The sequence below is a fragment of the Hippopotamus amphibius genome, chromosome 9 (genome assembly GCF_030028045.1).
Source record: "Hippopotamus amphibius kiboko isolate mHipAmp2 chromosome 9, mHipAmp2.hap2, whole genome shotgun sequence".
Taxonomy (NCBI): Eukaryota; Metazoa; Chordata; class Mammalia; order Artiodactyla; family Hippopotamidae; genus Hippopotamus; species Hippopotamus amphibius.
The window spans coordinates 30,106,900-30,131,167 of record NC_080194.1 but is presented as its reverse complement, the minus strand read 5'-3'; the positions used below and the strand labels follow the sequence as shown (position 1 = coordinate 30,131,167).

The window sequence follows — 24,268 nt, the reverse complement described above, 5'->3', positions numbered from 1 at the left end:
TACATTCTTTCTTTTTTTAATTCATTTATTTTATTTATCTATTGGCTGCATTGGGTTTTCGTTGCTGCACAAGGGCTTTCTCTAGTTGCTGCAAGCGGGGGCTACTCTTAATTGTGGTGTGCGGGCTCTTCATTGTAGTGGCTTCTCTTGTTGCAGAGCACAGGCTCTAGGCGCATGGGCTTCAATAGTTGTGGCACATGGGCTCAATAGTTGTGGCTCATGGGCCCTAGAGCATAGGCTCAACAGTTGTGGTGCACGGGCTTAATTGCTCCGTGGCATGTGGAATCTTCCCAGAGCAGGGCTCAAACCCATGTCCCCTGCATTGGCAGGCAGCTTCTTAACCACTGTGCCACCTAGGAAGTCCCAGCATTACATTTTTAATGTGCTGGGAAAAAAAAGTGTCAACCTAGACTTCTACACCTAGAAAAAATATCTTTTAAAAATAAAGGAAGTCAACATTTACTATGAAGCCACAGTTATCAAGGGATGGTGGTATTGGCCATATGATGTCACTTATATGTGGAATATAAAATATGACACGAATGAACTTATCTATGAAATGGACTCACAGACATAGAGAATGACTTGTGGTTGCCAAGGGGGTAGGGAGTTGGGGGAGAGATGGATTGGGAATTTGGGATTAGCAGATGCAAACTATTATGTATAGAATGGAAAAACAATAAGGTCCTACTGTATAGCACAGGGAACTATATTCAATATCCTGTGATAAACCATAATGGAAAAGTATATGAAAGAGACTGTCTATATATGTATAACTGAATCACTTTGCTGTACAGCAGAAATTAACACAGCAGAAATTAAAATATTTAGTTGTAAATCAATTATACTTGAATAAAATAAACTTTAAAAAAAGAGATGATGGTATTGGCACAAAGATACACATCTAGATCAATGGAACAGAAATAACAGTCCAGAAATAAAACCTCACATTTATGGTCAAGGACAAATCAGTGGGGGAAAAGACAGTCTTTTCAGCAAATGGTGCTGAGACAATTGAATATCCACATACAAAAAAATTAACTCAGACACTTTATACTATACACAAAATTAATTCAAATATGTAGATGTAAGAGCTAACATTGTAAGACTTCTAAAAGAAAATGTAGGAGAAAAACTTCATGGCCTCAGGTTGGGTAAAGAGATTTTAGAAATGACACTAAAAGTATGCACCTAAAAGAAAAAGTGATAAATTGGACTTCATCAAAATAAAGAAACCTTTGTTCCTCAAAGACACCATTAAGAAAATGAAAAGACAAGCCATAGGTTGGGATAAAATATTTGTAAATAATGCATCTGATAAAGGACTTGTATCTAAAATATATAAAGAACTCTTGCAACTCAATAATAAAAAGAAAAACAAATTTTGAAATGGGTGAAAAAAATTGAGACATTTTACCAAAGAAAACAAACAAATGGCTGATGAGCACATGAAAAGATGCTCAATGTCATTTGTCAATGGTGTGCAAATTAAAACTACAGTGAGAAGCCAATGATGTACTCACCTAAAGGGCAATAATAAAAAAAGGTATGCAACACCAAGGGTTGGTGAGGTTGTGCAGAAATTGGAACCCTCTGCATTGCTGGTGGGAATGTACAATAAAGTAGTACAACTGCTTTGGAAAACAATTTTTCAGTTTCTTAAAAGGTGAATCACAAACTCACCACACAACACATTCCATTTCTTATCCAAGAGAAATGAAAACTTATGTCCATGCAAGGACATGTATGCAAATTTTCACAGCAGTATTATTCATAAGGCCAAAAATGGAAACAATCTAAGGGTTCATCAATTGGTGAATAAACAAAATGTGGCATATCTATGTAATGGAATACTATTATTTAAAAGGAATGAACTATTGCTACATACTACAACATGGATGAACCTCAAAAACATGCTAAGCGAAAGAAGCCAGAAGTAAAAGCTACATATATGATTTATTATATATGAAATACCTATAAAGAGCAAACTTGAGATAGAAAGTAGATTAAATGGTTGCCTAGGTTTGAGATGGAAGTGGAGATTAATTTTTTTAACACTTTTAAAATTAAATTTATTTATTTATTTATTGGCTATATTGGGTCTTCGTTGCTGCACATGGGCTTTCTTTAGTTGCGGCGAGCGGGGGCTACTCTTAGTTGTGGTGTGCAGGCTTCTCATTGAGGTGGCTTCTCTTGTTGTGGAGCAAGGGCTCTAGGCACTTGGGCTTCAGTAGTTGTGGCACAAGGGCTCATAATTGTGGCTAGCGGGCTCTAGAGCTCAGGCTCAGTAGTTGTGGCACACGGGCTTAGTTGCTCCTCGGTATGTGGGATCTTCCCCGACCAGGAATCAAACCCCTGTCTCCAGCAGTGGCAGGCGGTTTCTTAACCACTGTGATACCAGGGAAGTCCTGGAGATTAATTATTAAATGGGAATTGGGGAAGTTTATGAAGTGATGGGAAATGTTCTAAAATTGGATTATGGTGATGGTTGCACAACTCTACTAATTTACCAAATCATTGAAATTTTACATTTTCAATGGGCGAATTTTGTGGTACATAAATTATACCTCAATAAAGCTGTTTCAAAGAAAACAAAGAAGAAATAAAGACTTTTGGACATTAAAAAATTGAAAAAAGTCATTACCAGCAGACCAGCACTAGAAAAAAGGTTAAAGGAAGTACTCTAGCAAAAGCAAAATCATACCAGATGGAAATCTAGATCTACACAAAGGATAAAGAGTACTAGAAATAAAAATATATGAGTGTATTAGTTATCTATTGCTGTGTAACAAATTACTCCAAACCTTAATGGCTTAAAACAACAAACATTTATCTCACCATCTCTACAGGTCAGTCTTGGGAGAAAATTCTCTGCTGCATTTCTGCACATCTTGTATCAACTTTGTTCCTGACTATCTTTTTAAGGATGTTTGTATAGTAAAGAGCCTAGGGAGATGGAGAGGTGTCTTCCTCCATGGCAGAGGGGAGATTTGTTTCTTGTTCCATCTAATAAGAAAACTTCTTTTTCTGGGGCAAAGTTTGAGAAGGTTTACTGGCAGCCTCCAGCTTTTAACCATACACTATGAATGTCAAAGTTGTTTTCTGGATGTTTCTCTTGTGTGGTCTAAACAAAAACTTAAATAGTTACAATCACATTATTATGCTCCAGGAAATACCTATCCCAGGAGCTGGGGGGTACAAAAATGGAACAGATTATCTAGTGGGATAAGGTAAAGGGTGGAGGAGAGAACTTCAAAGTAGAGAAATACACTGCATAGCAGGACATGGTCTAATAAAGGCTCTTTGGTGTGCAGGACTGTGGCTAACTTGGCTGAGGGAGTGAGAGCTTCTTATTCCTTGGAGATGGCATGAAGATAGGATTATGCTAAAAACTGAGATGGGCCCTTGAGTGAGAAGAGAAACCACAGTGTAGCACCCACAGAACCATTGCTCTACTGTCATTCAAGCTTAAAGGAGACAAACCCACAGATTGGTCTTGGCATTGGTGATGGTGAGAACTTCCTTGCGTGTCCCAACAGCCTGGAAATTAAATTCCCAAGAAGGCAGAAAATAGGGAGAACATGTTGATTTTATTATTTCTTATTATAATTATAAAAGTAATGCATGCTCATTATAAAAAATTTGAATAATAGAGAATATAAAGTGGTAAATAAAACCCCTTCCCCGCCAATCCTACTCTTCAGAGACACCTAATGTAAAACAATAATCCCTTGCCCTGCCTCACCCCTCTCCATTCTGCTAAGTCTACTTCCCCAGAAGTAACCATTTTAGACTCTTAGCTGTTTCTTCTGGCATTTATAAATCTCTGTTGTTCCTAAATAATATGTTCTTGGGACTTCCCTGGTGGGCCAGTGGTTAAGACTCTGCTCTTCCACTGCAGGGGGCACAGATTCCATCCCTGGTGGGGGAACTAAGATCCCACATGCCACACAGCCCGGCCAAAAAAAAAAAAAAAAAAAAAGTACAAAAAAAGTAATATGTTCTTATTGCTACCTTTTGATTAATCAGTTTTAGACATAGTGTAGTGACTCCTTTTTATCAGGATTTATCTCTCTTCACATTCATCCCCTCTGTTTCTTCTCCCCAATTTTTCCAATAGAATTTTATTACAATTTTTGGCTAAATCAGTAGTCATTTTTTATATTATTATGCCTATGCAAATGCTGTTTATAACTGACATTGAAGTATACAAAACATATACTTTTTCCCACTTTTGCTTTTCCTGAAGTTAACAATTGCTTTGGTTTGTTCATTTGCTTAATTTTCTTTGTAATTATTACCTATCGCTAACTCTTCTGATAACTTCCAATAATCTTTCACTACAGTATTGCTTATGGTCAATGGCATCGGGTAATCTATCAGTTCGGATTTTTCTCTTGATGACACCACTCCTGGAGACCTTCATTTTCCTGTGGCAACTGTTTGCACTCTAGCCCTCATGCTCAGCTCTCTTCCTGGGACTTTCCTTCCCTGTCATCCTGGAAATTCTTCCTTCCTTCCTTCCTTCCTTCCTTCCTTCCTTCCTTCCTTTCTTCCTTTCTTTCTTTCCTTCTTTCTTTCCTTCTTTCTTTTTTTTTTAACTTTTCCTAAGTTGGAGTCCCTGTTACCTAGAATTGGTATCCTCCTCCTTCTTGGGTTACATGCTTATTTGGGAGATTACATGTACAGGTGGTTTCATCAGTTTCAGCCCACTGAGAGCCCACAGTGTTCCTCTTCTGAATCACCTTGCTCTCATCAGGACTAGTTGTCCTCTATACCTGGGTGCAAAGCTGTAATCCCAGGACTTTTCATTGTCACCTCTCAGATGCTCTTCATCTCCTTCTGTGTTGGAACTTCCATTTTTCTTGGTTAGTATTTCCTTAGGTGGATAAGAAAGGGTGGTTTCAGACATGGCATGTCTGAAAATGTCTTCATTCTGTCCTCACATCTGATTATAGTTTGACAGGGTATAGCATTCTTAGTCTGAAACTATTTGCCTATAGAATTTTTAAGGCATGGCTCTATTCTGTTCTGGCTTCCAATGCTGCTGTTAAGAATCCTATAGCCATTCTGATTCCTGAATGTACATAACCTATTGTTTCTTACTGGAAGCTTTTAGAATCTGAAAGTACACAATGGTGTTGTGAATTTCACCAACTGCCACATATTTTCAATGTGCTGGATACTCTGTCTTTTCATTCTGGAAAAATGAGACCTTAAGATACGGGAAAATTTCTTGAATTATTTCTTTTATGATTTCCTCCCCTCAGTTACTCCTGTTTTTTGAGTGCCTATTATTTGAATGTTAGAATTGTGGACTTGTCCTTTAATTTTCTTATCTTTTCTCTCCCACCTTCCATCTCTTTGAATTTTACCCTTACTTTCTGGGAGATTTTTTCAGTTTTAACTTCCCATCTTCCTATTGAACTTTTCATTTCTGCTATCATGGTTTCAGTTTCCACAGGCCCTGTTTGTTCTCTGAATGTTCCTTTACTGAAAAATAGCAAGGAAAGTTCTTCTCTTATCTGTTTGAGCATATTAATAACAGTGACTTAGAAGTTTTCCTTTTCCTGCATTATCTTTCTTTCCTTTAACTTACTTTTATCTGCTTGTTTGTTTTGGTCTCTGTCTTTCCCGTTAGAGGTTTTACTCAGATGTTTGGTAATCTTTGATTGTCTGCTCTTTTTGAGGAAGGGATGCAAAACAGATTCAAAGCTTTGAGCACATGGGTGAGGCTTGCTGGAGTTTCACTGTGTGGGATGATCTGACTAGGCCATTTGTCGGGGAGCCCCAAATGTCAGCATGCTCTATTTGTTTCCTGCTTGGCTGATCAGATCCTTCAGAAAAAAATAGTTTAATCATCTGTTGCCTCCCGGGAGCCAGAAAGGGAAAGAGAGCTGGGAGGTCTCAGCATTCAGCTTCATTAGACACATAGTTATTAAGGCACAACTGTGCCATGCATCCCTTAATACAGGGACTCTTCGTCTTCTTTTTAAAAAGTACTTTCCAAAGAATAACCCTTCAGTCTTTCTCTGGAGTAGCGTAAGGATAAAATATGGAGACTCTAAAAATCTGTTTCTTAGGCAGTGTTCACTCAATTTTCTTAAATATATTTCTTACTTCCTTTGTCCTGGGTTCCTGAACTTTTTGAAGATTCTGTAGTATAGACCAAGTTGATTGTCTGCTTTTCCCTCTCTCTGTTGTTTCTTAGATCTGCCAAGTCAGTTTACTACTTGTCCATCTGCTTTCCAGATTCCAAATTTTTATTGCTGCTGCCTCCTCTCCTTTTCCCCCATCCCTGTGAATCTCTGTTACTCTAAGTCCCTGTACTGTGGTTTTAATGGGTTTTCAGGAGGGAGCAAAATGATAATGTGTGCATTCAATCCACCATCTTTAACTGAAAGCTCTTAAACACTTTATTTATGTTAACTCATGGATGTGACTCTGAAGGCTGGAATTATTGTCCCCATTTTACATGTTAGAAGGAAATAACTTATCCAATATCACACAGCAGGTACAAACTCAGGTCTGTCTTAAACGTTTTCTATTTACATACAAATGTATAGAACAGAAGTTGCAAACTGGAAACCTGCATACAGACACAGCCTATAGAGATTTTTGTTTGACCCCCACGGGGTTTTTAAACTCAGGAAATTTCACATAAAAATCAAGTGTTTGGCTTTGCTTGAAAAACCTAAAGATCTGGCAACAGTGGACTTGCATTCCAGCAGGACAAATTCAGTTGGAATGGAGTTGCATCTGCTCCCTTTAAATGTGGGACCCTCTTGGGACTTCCCTGGTGGTCCGGTTGTTTAGAATCCGCCTTCCAATGCAGGGTACATGGGTTCCATCCCTGGTTGGGGAACTAAGATCCCACGTACCGTGGGACAACTAAGCCAGTGCTCTGCAACTACTGAGCACTCAAGCCACAACTAGAGAGAAGCCTGCGTGCTGCAATGAAGAGCCTGTGCACCACAATTAAAGATCCCACATGCCTCAACAAAGACCTGATGCAGCCAAAAATGAAATAAATATATAAACAAATATTTTAAAAAATATGTCTCAATTCCACTTGCTCCTCTAGTAGCTGTCCCATTAAAAAAAAAAGTGGGACCCTCTCCCTAGTTTGCTACAGTCCCAGCATGTCTTAGGCTTGACTGTAATACTCATATATGTCACCTGCCTGGGTCCTGTTTTCATTTGCACACTTTATAAATTTTTAGTAAAAAAAAAAGTCTTACTAGATAAACTGTTCTGGACCTTGCTTTTTCACTTAATTTTAGTAAGTACTGCTCTGTGTCTGTTTATCTGCCCCACTTATAGCTGTTGTCCTCTTACTGTTCAAATGAATCAGATACACAAGCGAAGGCCTCCTGAAATCAGGTCCTTGCTGTTTGATCCTTTTCCGCCTTCACCCAGAGTTGACTGATCCAGGGGTAGACACCTAACTCAAGCTGAGACAATCAAATACTCTCCTGGGAATTTGAAACTTGGACCATCAAAATTACCAGAGCTGCCCTCATTCCTTCCCTATCAAGATTTGGTTATTCAGTAATTCCTTACATTCTATGAATGAACTACCCCAGTATCCTTCCAATAAATTCCTTACACACACACTTATTCTTTTGCTTAAGCCAGATTTGTAAGTTAATTTCTTATAAACCCTTCTCCCCTTTTCTCTACTGATGCTACTACCCATTCCAAGCTTTATAAAAGCAATACTATTAACATCTTTAAATTAAAACAGCTTCAATAAGATGTATTAATAATTTATATACCATAAAATTCACCCATGTAAAGTGTACAATTCAATGGTTTTTAGTATATTCAGAGTTGTGCAACCATCATCACAATCAATTTCAGAACAACTTCATCACCCCAAAAGAAACTTTGTACCCATCAGCAGTCATTTCCTATTTCCCCTCAATACCCCTACTCAGCCCCAGGAAACCATGACTCTACTTGCTGTTTCTATAGATTTGCCTATTCTGGACCTTTCATATAAATGGAATCATATAATAAGTGGTATTTTGTGACTAGCTTCTTTCACTTTGCATATTTTCAAGGTTCATCCAAGCTGTACTGTGTATCAGGATTACATTTCTTTTTATTGCCGAATAATATTCTATTGTATGGATATACTGCATTTTGCTATCTATGTTGATGGATATTTGGGTTCTTCCCACTTTTTGGCTATTATTATTAATGTTGCTGTGAACATCCACGTACAAGTTTTTGTGTGAATGTGTTTTCATTTTCTTTGGATTTATACCTAGGAATGGAATCACTGGGCCATATAGTAACTTGATGTTTAACTGTCTGAGGAACTGTAAGACTCTTTTCCAAAGCAGCAGCACCATTTTACATTCCTACCAGCAATGTATGAGGATTCCAGTTTCTCCAAATCCTTGTTAACACTTGTTATACCTGTTCTTTTTTTTTTTTTTTTAGTAAATTTATTTGTTTATTTACTGGCTGTGTTGGGTCTTCGTTGCTACACACGGGCTTTCTCTAGTTGTGGCAAGCTGGGGCTACTCTTCATTGTGGTGCACAGGCTCCTCATTGTGGTGGCTTCTCTTGTTGCACAGCATGGGCTCTAGGCACGGGGGCTTCAGTAGTTGCAGCACATGGGCTTAGTTGCTCCGAGGCATGTGGGATCTTCCTGAACTAGGGCTCGAACCCGTGTCCCCTGCATTGGTAGGCAGATTCTTAACCACTGCCCTACCTGGGAAGTCCTACCTGTCTTTTTGATTACAGTTATCTTAGTGGGTGTGGTGTCTCATTGTAGTTTTTTAGATTTTTTAAAAAATTAATTAATTTTATTTTTTATTTATTGGCTGCCTTGGGTCTTCATTGCTGCATGTGGGCTTTCTCTAATTGAGGAGAGTGGCGGCCACTCTTCATTGAGGTGCATGGGGTTCTTATTGCGGGGGCTTATCTTGTTGTGGAGCATGGGCTCTAGGTGCACAAGCTTCAGTAGTTGTGGCTCTCGGGCTCTAGAGTGCAGGCTCAGTAGATGTGGTGAACGGGCTTAGTTGCTCCGCAGCATGTGGGATCTTTCCCGACCAGGGAATGGAACCCGTGTCCCCTGCATTGGCAGGCAGATTCTTAACCACTTGAGCCACCAGGAAAGCCCTCATTGTAGTTTTGTTTTGCATTTCCCTGATGTCTAATGATGTTGAACATCTTTTCATGTGCTTATCAAACATTTGTATGTCTTTTTTGGAGAAATGTCCATTTAGATCCTTTGCCCATTTTTTAATTGGGTTGCCTTTTTATTATTGAGTTGTAAGAGTTCTTTATATATTTGGATTACAAGTCCCCTATCAGATGTATGATTTGCAAACATTTTCTCATATTCTGTGGATTGTCTTCTCACTTTCTCCGCGGTGACCTTGGAAGTACAAGTTTTAAGTTTCAAAGAAGCCTAATTTATTTATTTTCTTATCACTTGTGATCATTAACATTTCCAAGTATACTCTTCCAGATATTTTCTATGTATTTGAACAAATATGAGATGATGTATACATCATTGCTTTATGTACTTAATAAATTGTGAACAATTTCCATGACTGTACAGCATTATTGTCTTCATAGTACACACTGCATGAACTTACCATAGTCTCTTTAAGCAGTTTCCTAGAGATAGACATTTATGTCATTTCCAATATGTTGCTATTATAAGCAATCCTTATACAAGTATCTTTGCATACACGCCTAAATTATTTGACAGGAGAAGACAGAACCAAAGCATGTGACAGATGCATGATGAAGGTCAAAGAGGAGGAGAGCTCATCAAGCTTGTGTTGAGTAAAGTGTAAGCTGTGTAAAGAAGGAGACTTGAAACTAAAGCTGGAAAGATAGATTGTGGCTAAATCACTAAGGGTCTCAAATGTCAGTTTAATAAGCTTAGATTTGGAAAGCCATAGAAACCTTTCAAGTGGGGTTTTGACTTGATAAGTGCCTTTCAATTCCACTTTGATAGTGTGAGAAAAAAGCTGACCTCCAAAACCTATGTTCTAAAGAAATCAGAGGAAATCCAAGAGATGTTAGTATCATAGCAGTCAGAAGAGAAAAAGCTTCAAGAAGGGAGTAGCCAACTAGGTCATATGATACAGAGAAATCAAGTTACATAATTTAGCAATAAAAGAATATGTGGGGCATTTGCCTGAGTAAAATGTCAATGGAGTGACTTCCCTGGTGGTCCAGTGGTTAAAACTCCGAGCTCCCAATGTGGGGGGCCCAGGTTCCATCCCTGGTCAGGGAACTAGATCCTATGTGCTGCAACTAAGACCCAGCACAGCCAAATAAATAAGTAAATAATTTTTTTCTTAACGTCAATGGAGAGGAGAAGTCTGAGAGCTAAAATTATGTCAGAAATAACGTAATTCTTTTTAAAAAAGCACACGTGAGGTGAGGAGGTAGAGGCAATACATGTATTAGTTAGGCTAGGCTATACTGTAGCCACAAACCACCCTCAAATTTCAGCACCTTACAGTGTTTCTTTCTTACACTCTGTGTATTGGGGGAACTGCTCGATACTGTCACTTAGGAGCTTAGAGTGATGAAGGCTCCATCACCTTGAAGTTGTAACTTTTGGAAGACAGAACCCTCTCCACAATTTTTGCCTCAGCCATCCAAGAGCTCACTGGAAGGTCACAGGCCAGCTATTCTATGCTTTGGTCCAGAGTGAGATACTAGTCCCAGTCAAAGGAGCTGGGGAGTGTGGGGAGTAACTGGAATATGAGGTGAGCACCACTATCCCTGATGTAGGCAGTGTAGATAATATAAAGTTTGTTATAAAGGGAAGGAGAGAGAAAAGGTGGTAGCTAGGGTGGCAGGAGGTGAGTGGATTTTTCTTTTTTTTTTTTCTGATTGCAAGAGAGTTGAGTTTGTTTACAGGAAAGGAGTGGATAAGCAATGGAGCCTGCTGCTGGTCCTGGAGAAGGCAGAAGGGGGAACGATGGGCTTCAGAAAGAAGACCTGGCCTTCTTTCTTTGAGATTGGCAGGAAGGAAGGGAAGGAAGTGTAGGTAGCTAATATGTGGGTGTAAGGGCAGCAAACTGAGGATGTTCACACCTGATAATTTTGGTTTCCTAAGAAGTAGGAAGCAAGTCAGTTGCTAAAAGTGGTGCTAGTGGTGGTACTGCTGGGAGGAATCAGAAGCAGATTATGAGCATTTTGGAGTTTGGAGGTTCTCAAATCTATCTCCACTAAGCTATCAGCCCTGGAGTGGACAGTTACAATAGCTTCTTATCTGGTTTACTTACCTGCACTAAACCCTTTTAACATACTACTAGTGGGTTGACCTTTTTTAAAAGACAGGGCAAATCAGATGATTCCATCTTCTGCATAAAACCCTACACTGGTTCAAAAATCCTTAAAATGGCCCAAAGATATGGCTCACAATGACTTTTCCAAGCTTGCCCTCAATCCCCTCCACACACTCTCACAAGGTCCCCTTTCATTCACTTCCTCCTTCCTGTCTCAGGCCCTTCACAGATACCCTTGCCTCTACCTGGAAAGCCCTTCCATTCTGCTTCTGCTCCTTTCACTAAGCTAACTTGAACCCTTCCTTTAGGCCTGAAATTAAATGTCACTTTCTCAGGTAGGCCTTCCCTGACCCTTCAGGCTAGGGTAGTTCTTCCTATAGTACACTCTTGTACTTGGAGATTTTTCCTTTGCAGCACTCTTCACAACTATAATTATGTTTGTATATAGTGGATAAGGTCTCTCCTCCTCTAGACTATACTTCTATGAAGGCAGGCACTGTGCTGTTTCTGTCTACTGTTATGTGTTTAACATGTAGCACATTGCTTGACATATAATAGATGATATGTAAATGATTGTTGTCAGTTTTGTTAATTAATTAATTCATATCTATTGTGAAGAGATGACCAAAGTTGCAATAACTCTGAGATGCTCGTCAAGGACAAAGACCACAGAATTGCTTTAGAGCCAATCTGCGTGACTGACCTCAGCAGCCCAGGCACAGAAGTGGAGATGGCAGATGGTCAGACTGATATAAAATTTAGAGTTTTCAGAATAGGTATGATGGAAGAAGGAGGATAATGCTGGTTTTCATGCTATACTATAAAATCTAAGCAGGGTAAGGAAGGAAGGGAAATATTGAGGTAAGTGATGGACTTGGGAAAAAACTATGAGGACAAAAGCCTTGTGGTATCCTGGATGTCAAAGGGCAGGTCCGGTGAAAGTAAGAGGGCTAGGGAGCCAGGAGATGCCAGAGATTTAGTACACTAGACCTTAAGGTCTCTGAAGTGGAGGGGCTCCAGGTCCAGAGAAGGTCCAGGGTATAACTGTGGCTGTGAAGCAGTGGTTATTGTTGCCAACATTAAGGAAGAAAGAGCCTAGGAAGTTAAACGGCTTCACAAAATGAAGTCACCTGGGTGATGGCAGGACTTGAAGTGGAGAATTTCAGGGCAGAGTGGTCAGAAGATGACCACTGCAAAGATGGCATGAGCCTGAAAGACAGGCCCTCCCCTCGCTCCTTCCATTCTTGGATCACTCATTCAAGAGTCAAGGTCCCAGGGACTTCCTAGGTGGCGCAGTGGTTAAGAATCTGCCTGCCAATGCAGGGGACATGGGTTCGATCCCTGGGCTGGGAAGATCCCACATGCCTTGGAGCAACCAAGCCTGTGTACCACAACTACTGAGCCTGCACTCTAGAGCCCATAAGCCACAACTGTTGAGCCTGTGTGACACAACTACTGAAGCCCACGTGGTGGTAGGTTAGTTAGTGTCAATGGGGAATGACAGGGCTGCCTGTGCAGGACCCAGTGGAATATGTGACAACAGGCAGCTGCTAATCAAGAGGCTGGAAGAGAACACAAGGGGAGGCATGGTCTTGAGGGAGAGCCAAGTTTCCATTTAGTAGGAGGTGAAGAGAGTGGTCTGCCATAAACTTACAGTTTATAGAGAGGTTTTTGTCTGTTTTACAACGGATCAAGGGTTGTTCCAGCAGCGAAAGTCAAAGTAACAACGTGTAATAAAGAGAGGGCAAGTTCTGGGTCAGAGTTCCATTTCTGGTCCCATCGCTTCCTAGTTGAGCAACCTTAGCCAATGCCGTCACCCCTTTGAGCTTAGTTTTCCCATTTGTGAAATGATCAAGTCATAACCAGCTTGCTCTGAGGATCAAATACCTAACTGGATGCACAACTGCACTGCAACCTGCGACGTGTCGCCTGCATGTGTGTTGTTATTATCATTATTGCACAGTGAATTAATGGTAGCATGTGGACAAAAGTTCTTCCTTCTTGCCTCTCATCCGAGAGCAGTGTGAGCGGAAGGCGGGGCAAACGCTATCTCCATTTTACAGGTTCATTTATTCAAGAAACCTCACTGAGTGCTAATCCTATGTCAGTTACTGAGCTGGAAAGAGGATAGTAAGATGAATCAGACACAATCCACACTGCAGTTCACAGACTAATGGAGGAGACAGACACGGTAATATGCTAAATGGTGATACGTGGTATAATATTGGAATAGAGAGTGTTGTATGAGCCTGAGAGAGCTTTATAGTAGAAGTGGTATGTGAGCTGGGCCTTGAAGATTAAACCAGAGAAAAGGATATGCCACACCCAGTAAGTTAGTGCTGGAGACCCAACTAGAACCCAGGCCCGATGCAGGCAGTTGCATGCGACCTCCCCAGTGTTCTTGGAAAGGGAAAAGAGCCTCTTTGGTCCCACACAGGAGCTTATTCTCTGCTTTGCTAAGGACCTGGCTGCCATGGGAACCACACCACTTTTGCTTGGTCCCTTTGCAATTTGCTGTCAACAACTTGCTGTCAGGGTGCAAAAGCATAGCTCAGATCCCCCAGATACGAGGAGGCTTCATGGTCGTCTCCTTGCCTCTTCCCAATTGTCTGATGATGGCTGTTACTGGCTGACCGCCCTGCCTTATGTTGGAACCAATGAGAGGCCAGCAGATCAACTCCTGAACAGTTCTCCCAGGAAACCAGCAGGACTTAAAGGAATCATGACTTGTCACACACCCCATCTCCCCTCACTATATCCTCTAATAACCCTGAGGAAAAACCAAATCCTGTCTGGTTCCCTTCCTCCTCAATCTCTTATGGCAGAGAAGGGGACCATCAGAGGACCAACCTCATTCCTGGAAGCTTGGGTCCTATTTCCATTTAATAGCCAACAGTAATAAAAACCATGGTCTGTTTTTATAGATGAAGGAACTGAGTCTCAGAGAAGGTAAGAGGTGAGGGCCTTAGAGTAGGGGAGCCCTCTTGGAGGGACACTAGAACATGGGACTGGACTGCAACCTATGGCATGAGAAAAATGATGGTCAAATTTGGCTGTCCGGCATTCATTTCCTCCTAGCAGCACCTTGATTTCTGTACACATTATGTGCAGTCTTGGTGGGAGTGGACATGCAGATGCCTATGTCCCACTATGGCTGCTGAAGGGCTACAGAGCTCTACCCTGTGAGGTTGAAGGAAAATAGCGGAAGTTTTCTTCCTGCTGAGGCTAGCACCACGCCTAGCCAACGTACCTGCTTAGCAGGTGTCATTCTTCAGCACTGTCTGTTACTTATTACCTGTGTGGTGTTAGGCAAGTCACTTAATGTTCTTTACCTCAGAAATGCTGTGTGTAAATGTGTGTAAAATCTACCAGCATTCCTAACATGTATTAAATACTACGATTGTCATAATTACAGCTTTATTAGTTCTCAAAGCTGTGAATGAGTTGAATTGATTGTGGTGTATCATCAGTATGACCAAAACTAATGTAGATGCAGACACTGAATTGTTGATATGGAAATTTATATCATTTATATAAGAAGGTCACATTATGATATTGTGAATATGTAAATGAATACATATTTGAAATGCTATATCCCTAAATGCTAACCAGAATTTATCTCTGGGTGGTGAGATTGTGGACAATTAAAAAAAATCTTTGCCTGTCTTCATTTTCTATCTTCAGTGAGCAGACATTATTTAGCAGTAATTAATTTGTAAGTTAAAAAAGGCCATCACTTAGTGGAGAATCAAGGAGTCTAGCTTGATTTCAGCCAGGGCCAAATTCAAGGGGGTAGAGCAAGGCAGCCAGGTTCCATGAAATAGAGATGGAGTCAGATTGGCAGTCACAGCATCCTTCTGGATGGCACACTTCCGGTTTAAAGGAAGGTCTTGGGTGTGGCTAGATGCAGAATCCAACCCTCCAGGGGAGCTGGAGGCCAGAGCTCAGAGAATCATTTTTGTCTCTCCCCGTCTCTCTCTCCTACTGCATCTTCTACCATCTTATCCCCGTTGCAAAAAAGAAGACAAAAACAAACAAAAAAACCCAGCTGCTCGGCTCCTCAAACATGTCAAACTTATTTCCACCTCAGGGTCTTTCCTACTTCCTTACTTCTCTGACAACCCTTCTAAGTCACCCTCCATCTACCAGCCACTATCTATCCCACTGGCCTATTTATTTCCTTCATAGCACTCATCCACTTTGAAAACACCTTATTTGATTGTTGTCACAAAAACATAAACTAATGAATGCAAAGATCTGTCTGCCTTGTTCACCATATACAAGCTGGGACAAGAATAGTTTTGCACAAAGTAGAAGCTCATCAAAATCAAAACTCAAAAGGGAACAAAAACGTTAAACAGGGAAACTGAGGCAGAAATCCAGTTGTGCTACTGGGATCCAGGAATGTGGAGGGGTCAACAGTTGTGAGTTCACCTTTTGGGGTTGGATTCAGAGTCATGACTATAAGGAAATAAATATTATTTCCTTTGCAAAAAAGTAGTTATATTAAAAGGAAAAAAAAGGTGATGACACTTCCAGGGGAATATGACACAGTCTGTATGTATGAGTTTATTGGAAGTCTGGGCTAAATGAGTAACTTCCTGAATGATGTGAAAAGTGATGAGGCTTGTGGCATTCCGGAAAAATTTGACACAAATTGTGCACTAAACCAATTCCATGGAATGATGTTTGATAGTTTAAATGGTCACTTTATTTGAAAGGTTTTGGCCTGAAGTTACGACAACTGAAAAATTTTCACACACACCAAAATTCCTGGTGTACAGCTGTAACTCAGCTTTACTGGGATACAAGGAAGCAGGTAGCTAGTGTTCTATACCACACCCTCTGTGAACAAGTAGGACAAATGAGGAGGGGGTGTGTAGGGAAGAGTTGAGACTTTTGACACCTTTTACATGCCACATACTAACAAGGCACGAATTTTCTCATTTAATAACCCTGTAAGGCTGGCATTATTTATTTCCATTTCTAGATGAAAAAAAATTAGGCTGAAGCAGATTGACTTGCCCAAGATCACAGTTAATAAACTACAGAGGAAAATCTGATTCCAGGTTTACTTAACTCCAAAGCCGGCACACTTTCTACCACACTTGCCTCCCTAGCATTCCTGGAAATCCCCTTGATGAAATAAATGTATTGCTCATCTAAAAAAAAAAAAGAGAGACAGAGAGAGAGGGTAATAATACGGCCTAAAAGGAGGCAGGAAGTAACAGGAAAAACTAAGTAACCCACACACTATTAGGTTGAATCAAATGATATTGTTATTATTTGATTTTTTTTAAGTGCATAAAAGAGGCAATTTCGTATCACTCAGCCCCATGGTATATGTGCTGTGGGTGAAGATAACAATGGGAACACTATTAATGACCACTCCATCACTCATCTGTACATGCCTCTACATATTATACTTCATCGTACTTTCAGTAACCCTTTCAGATGGGAAGGATAAGGATAATCATTCCCATTTTACATATGAGGAAAAGCAGATTTGGTAACCCAACCTGCCCTATGGAGCAGGATTTGCCCTTAGGCAAACCTTTTTTTTTTTAAAGGCTTCTACCTGCCCCCATGCTGGCCCACCCTCCACATCTCATTCTGTCAAAATAATTTTTGATTTGACTCCTATGACAGGCTCCTAACTGGTCTCCCACAACCCCAATCTATTCTCCAAACTGTAGCCAGAGGTTTTTTCTAAATGAAAATCTGATCGTTTCACTTGCCTTTCTTAAAACCCTTAGCACTTCATTCTCTGCAAGATGACGTTCAAATGCTTCAGCCTAGCCTTCATGACCTGACCCTTGTCCACCTCCAGTCTCACCATCTGCCCCCAACACACCCTATGTTAAGTAGAATCCACCTCTCTGTGCTATGCACTTCTGTGACTTATCCAATTGTTCTGTGGCTGGAATGGCTTTCCCATCCTTTCTTCCCATCTCTTATCCGACAATCAGCAGGCAAATTTATACTTTCCAAGGCTTAGTTCAAATGTCACCTCTTAGTGAAAACTTTTTTGACTTTATTCTGAGTCACCAGTTTTCTGTACTCTCATAGCAGCTGTTACATTTTTACGTTATAAGACTTATTAAACAGTCCTCTGATTGGGTGTTTATGTGTCCTTAAAATACACACCAAATTTTATCTTACCCTCAGTAACTTCAGGACAACGCATAGCACTAGACATATAGCAGGTATTATCAGTCAGAACCCAGGGGTCCTAGAAAGTCCCTGCCTTGTACCGTAGGTTAGGGAATAAGGGGAAAAACTTACAGGGTGTAAGCTGCCCCAAACCAGGGCACACTCTTCCATGGCTTTTCCAGAGTTCTTTACAGTGAAGGCATAAGCCTGGGACTACCTGAACTTGGATTTATACTTCCATTACCAAGGCTTATTTTCATTAAATAGTGCCTGTGAGTATACAATCTGTATGAATTACATAAGAACATCTGGATTTTATAAATTACATTTCACAGAGACACCTAGGCCAGTGGTGGAGCACCTAGGAATCAAGTTGTCCTTTGTTGCCACCATGATAGTGACACATGTATTTGACGAACAAGGAACAAGTTACTAACAGAAAATATAAAACCACCAGGAGCACATATGGTCACAAAGACAAGCTATTAGACCAAGAACATTCAGCTAGCCCAATATTCCCATAATGCTACCAAATTTTCTTGAACCTGAGAAAAAAGACCACCATTATCTGATTTTAGCTGTGGGAACACTTTGGTCCAGCATGTGGAATCCTAGTGTACTAGCAGAGAAAGTTTGAAAACCACACTCTTAACAGTCATACCTTTACTCAAAGCATAAGTAACAGTCATACTTCTACTCAAAGCACAGGGTCATTAAACAAAAAAAGTGTGACCTTAAACAACTTCATAGAAAGAGAACATTTTTATTACGACTAATTAAATTCACTTTTTTATGTTGTTGGGCTTTAAGAAACTGTTTGCATAGCTTAGTAGAGTTCAGAAATTTTCCTGGACAGACTGCTTGAGCCACATAGCATTTTCCCCACATTCTGACTGGAGAAGTCCTATGCGGTAAGATTCAGTCCCCACCTTCTTTAAAGGAGAATGCAGTATTACTTACAAGGAGATGCTAGCTCTCTGGGTGGGCGCAAGACAACAAGATTTCAGATCTAAAAATCACAAGAGCTAGACTCAGGGACTCTAGCTAATGAACTATCTTAGCCACATCCAGTGAGCCGAGGCAGTAAACAACATTTATTTTCAAGATGTATTAGTGCTATGACTGATGTGATATTTGTATTTTTTATTCACCTGAAGAGACAGACAGGCAGTATATCTATAACATATCCTGATTCATCTTCCTTTTTTTTTTTTTTTTTTAAGGCGCACGGGCTTAGTTGCTCCATGGCATGTGGAATCTTCCCAGGGCAGGGCTCGAACCCATGTCCCCTGCATTGGCAGGCAGATTCTTTACTGCTGCGCCACCTAGGAAGTCCCTGATTCATCTTAATGCAGGAGACATTCTTACAGAGTGGTGTCTTTTTTTCTCATCTAACATTAGTTGTTTTTTTAATTGAAGTATAGTTGATTTACAATATTGTGTTAGTTTCAGGTGTATAGCACAGTGATTCAGTTATACACTTATATATGAATATGCATGAATTTTTTTTCAGATTCTCTTCCCTTATAGCTTATTACAAAATATTGAGTACAGTTCCCTGTGCTGTATGGTAGATCCCTGTTGGTTATCTGTTTTATATATAGTCGTGTGTATATGTTAATCCCAAAGTCCTAATTTATCCCTCCCCCACTCACCTAACATTTCACAGGCCCAGGTCCACACTCTGTTCTCTCTATAGCTACATTCTTCCTTTATTTGGTCACTCGATAAATATCTACTATCTATTGGGTACTCTGGTACACATCATATATACTTACCATTTGCTTACAAATACCCATTTTGGGGTGTTTCAATCATTTTTAGTTGTCATTTATAATATTATTAAATTTTGGGGACTTATTTTTTCTTTTTTTTAGTTACGTTTCTCAAAATGGTGTTACCAGGGAAAGGTCTGACCAGGTCAAGGAATCATATAGCTACTACTGTGTGTGGTCAGGATTAAAGCGTAGGCTTTAAATTTAGAATCATATGTAAAGTTTATGGTTAGGCCACTGTAATAAACCACAATAAAAATGACAAAAGTCTAAATCAGAGCAATGGTAGTAGGAGTGGGAAAAAAATATTACAAAAATCCTGAGGAAGGGAGAACACTGGGCTTGGGTATCTGATGAGATAGAAGGGTTGACTGTAGAGTTAAGGGTGACTATTGGGTTTCTAGCATAACTAGCCAGACAGAGAACAAGTTTGAGGGGTGAGATAAGTTCCACTTCATAATGTTGATTTTAAGGTGTCTGTGGGTAATAGCCAAGTGGAGATTTCCCAGCTGATTTATAGTTTGTTGAAGAGGTATACGTAAAAACACAAGGTTTTTTAGTATGAATTTTTTAAACTAGAAACCCTGAAGTCAGTTAACTTTATTACTTCATTACACAGATAAGGAGATAGACCCAGACAGTAACATCTATTTTCAGAAAGCTCAGAGAACTGAGATTTGATTCAGGAAGAATCTCATTCAGGGCTGTTTTAGCCCACTATGCTGCATTTCATTTGTATATCTTGCTGGTTTTACAATTAATAAAAAATACATAGAGTAGTTTTCTCAGAAACCCACAATTATATACAGAACCCAGATAAAAAGGCACTAATCCCACTTGCCTTCTTTCGTCACTGCATAACTAACTTCTTAATCAAAGAGATTCTGCCATGCTAGATTGAGAAAATAAAGAAAAAGTGGTCAGTCACTAGAAGTGACTTTTGATCTACGTGAGCAACTCTAAGTATTGTTACTATAATTTGGCTGCACATATTTCTGTACTCGGTTGTTAAAGGATCAGTCATTTGTTCGTCATCCTGAAAGCAAACACCACCAGTATGTTCACCACAGACCACCCATCATAGGAGGTTGTGACAGTTACATTTAGCTGTAATTACAACAGTTAATAAGCAAAAGTGCTAAAGTTAGTTAAAAAACTGACATGATAAAATAAATACTGTCATAAAGAATTCTTGATAAATGAAGCTTCTTTTAAGTAAGTCTCTGGTGTTAAAAACAAAGCATTCGGGCTTCCTAGGTGGCGCAGTGGTTAAGAATCTGCCTTCCAATGCAGAGGTCATGGGTTTGATCCCAGCTCCAGGAAGATCCCACATGCCGCAGAGCAACTAAGCCCGTGTGCCACAAACAAACAAACAAACAAACAAAAAAAACAAAGCATTCAAATAGAGTATAAAACTAGGACCTAAATTCTGAGGGAGGTATGAAGATAATGTGGAGAATAGGCTTCCGTCTTCTCTGCAGTGTAAGGAAGGTGAATGGGGAAAGAATGCTTACTTACTGATTAGCATCTACTATGTGCCAAACATTAATCATAAATACATTATATCATTTCATCCCTCACATCAATTCTATGAAGTAGACATTATAAACACCTCGCAAATAAGGACACTGAGGCACAGAGATGAGGCAGTGGTGTCAATGTATGACTAATTGCAAGGCTTTCGTGCTGGATATGAAACCCTGGCTTTATATCTGAGTTCAACTTTTAATATTAAGCTTTAATTGATAAAAAGTAATACCCTCTCTTATGACTGTAACCATCATCTGTAAATGATGATATTAATAGTATTTGCCTGATAAGAGTCATGGGGAGGATTATATGCCATGGAAAAAGCACTCAGTGTTATGCCTGGCACATGTAAGCACTCAATAAATCAGCTTTTTACCACTGTCTGAGATCACACAGCAAGTAAGTTTGGACAGGATTCTACACTTTTCTGATTCTAAACTGAACTTCTGCACTATACCTGGTTACCTCTTTAGGCTCCTGAGATTCCTGGGGGTAGAGTAGAGCTCAGGGAGGGGGACAGATAACACTGAGAGTCTGGAAAGGGCAGTACGGCAGGGAGCTGATATGCGTGACCCTACTTTGAGCACAGCATTCAGAACTGTTAGGACAAAAGACAAACTATAATTTTAAACCCAATTGTGGTTTAAGGGAAAGGCTATAAATAATTAGCTGACTAAGGAAATTTACCAATGTGGAAGGAAAAGGTTACCAGCAGAACCACTTATTTTATCCCATATATAACACAGATATTTCACACTTGATAATATTTGAATTTTAAAAAATATTTTGCTTTTCTTGTCTTTTTAGATATCCTGAAATGAATTCCTTCATCTCCTATATTACTTATAAATCATGTGGAAAAGTTTCTCACAGCTAGCAAAATATCACTAACATCAATCTCCTTGCTAATAAAAAATTATAGTTTTTTCTTCTTATAAAAACTCTAAATTCCAATCACTTCTAATCCCAAAATGAAAGTAACTGCATACAGCTCCCTCTAGTGTCAAGACAGCAAAATATAAGGGCCATTTAATTTTCTCTTGAGATTTACACATTTTTTCATTCAATACATTTATAAAGCCCTTACGTGGTGCCAGATACTATGTTTATTCTCTTACTTGACATCATGTCCTAATTATATGATATTTTGTAATGTGAGCATATAAAATATATTTTAGAGCCCAGTTAAGACAGCATAGTATAAACAGCTTTTGTAAACAGTGCTGCTATCCCAACTCAGTTTACATTTAGTAACTGCACAAAGCTAATAAAATGCTAATAAAGTAAATATCTTAATGTAATATAGATATCTGACAACTGTTTTAACTTTTTTCTCTTTGTTCTCCTTATTTATGAATTTAAGAAAACAGCAATGTGAGCCAATTTTGATCCTAACAAAAATGGCCAGGATGTTAAACAGACAATTTTCTAAGCGTATCAACAGAGATATATTTTAGGACATACAGAGGCATATATCCTTGAGATTTAAAATGCAATAATGATTGATTGTGAATACAAAACCAAAATCTTTAATGTGTTAAGTTGCTTTTCCTGTCCCATATATTGTCAATAGGTGCTCTATGGAAAAAGGATTCCCTGGTTATGTAAGATTAAGATATGCTGGGTTAAACTAAACTAATATGCTCTCTTTACTGAAGGACTTCTCAAAATTTTTAGAGGGCTAATGTGCACAGTGAATCCCCAGTACAGGATAGTGTAAAGCTTTTCCCAAACTTACTTAACTATGGAATCCCTTTTCTCTCATATATCTAATCACATCAAGGAAGCTCTGTTCAGTGGAACAGAACTTGGGAAACGATCTAAATCAAAACTGCATCAGTTCCTCTGCTGTCATCACAAATCCCCAACCCTTGACTCTGCATCAAACCAATCCCTTTCTGGCATTCCTAGTATCTTTACCATTTGGTAGCCACTGACTTTGCTTTGAGATCTCAGTGCTCTGGAATCTCAAATGCCCTATAATCCTCTGGTTCTTTCTGATTTTTTAAAAAAGCAAGTGGCTTTAAAGTTTCTGATATCATATGAGGTACCAATCTCCTTCACACTCCAAACAAATCATTCCATTCTTACTTAAGTGCTGAAATAGGAGATGCTGCTTTCACTCCTTCACAGATCTTATCTATGGACTCATCCTGAATGCAGCCTGAATCCTAGCTGGCAGACAAAGTATAATAGTTTAGTGTTCAGATTTAGCTAAAAGAGCAGACTAGCTCAATCATCCCCTAAGAAAGCAAGGGCCAAAAGAACAGCACAATCTGACAGTAGAGAACTCAGCTCAGAAAGGCATTTGGAATCATACTGGGAGGTCATGGTGCCCAGCCCTAGTGTAAAGTGAGGAAAACGGGAGGAATGACTGAGGTATAGAGTAAACATGGAAACAGGACAGCTCTTTGAATCCTCTGGAGTTGAATCCTCCCAGAGCAACTCCAGTAACTGGCTGAAATCAATTTAATTCCTAACAAACATAAAAGAATACCCAAAACTAAACGTGAATGATTAAAAAAAAATCTATTTTGGATTATCTACTTTTCACTATGATTCAGGATAATTAATAGTATGTTTATTTTAGTCAGGGTTCATAATACTCTTAAAATGAAGATGAACCTGTTTTTTCAAGGTATTTGATACTTTCTTCCCGGACCTAAATTCCAGAGGAAAGCCTTTTAGAACATGATAAGGCATTCTTATAGATATTGATGTCAGAATATTAAATTAGTAAAAATCAATCAAGTAAATCAAGGCCTATCTCATTTCATATCACTGCATTTGTAAAGTCTTAATAAAGTTCATATACTCACAACTCAAACAGCAATTTAAATTTATAATAGAAATCTATAACCTAACTATAAGAAATCCACTTTACATAACTAAAATTATGTAATTACACATTTATTTATAAAATAACAAAAGATTTAGGAATAGATCTTTCTATTGTACTGTGAAAATGGTCTTGATACATGTGAGAAACATTATATACTTTGAGGACAGCATTCAGAACTGTTAAGACAAAAGACAAACTATAATTTTAAAATCAATCTTGATTTAAAGGAAAGGCTATAAATTACTGGCTGGAATGCATTCAGCATGAACTTAGATTCTATATAACATAAAGCACAAAAGGGTACAAAATATGTTGGAATCCAGTAAGCCCATACCTAAATTTTAACTGTAAAGCTGCAAGGACTTTTTTGTTTATTCTTATATACTAGTTTTCTTCTGAGACAAGTTGATTTTATCTCCAAGACTTAAGGCCATTCCCTGTAAGAAAGAATGAAGATGTTTATAATTATTGAAACTATGTACAATCAGTAAGTTATTCTATCTTAAACCAAGCCTCCATTCAATGATACCACATTAACAATGAAACCAAGGATGTACAAAAGAGACTCACCAAAACTTTACTTGGTTAAGTACTTTTAGTGCTAGATTTACAGTCACTAGATTTGTAGCTTGGATTTCAAAAAACTCTGAAGAACCCATTTCACAAACATCCCATGGGAATCAGTCTGATTTTAA

At 39.1% G+C, this 24,268-nt stretch overlaps 1 protein-coding gene across 1 annotated transcript in view; it reads right to left on the bottom strand.

Annotated features, from left to right (window-relative positions):
• Window positions 1-15,762: 15,762 nt before the first annotated feature.
• Window positions 15,763-24,268, bottom strand: part of COPB1 (COPI coat complex subunit beta 1) — a 40,951-nt gene continuing 32,445 nt past the window's right edge. The window contains exon 22 of the mRNA XM_057748790.1: window positions 15,763-24,010. Coding sequence (XP_057604773.1) covers window positions 23,951-24,010 — 60 coding nt within the window. The 3' untranslated portion in view covers window positions 15,763-23,950. The remainder of the gene's footprint in view (window positions 24,011-24,268) is intronic.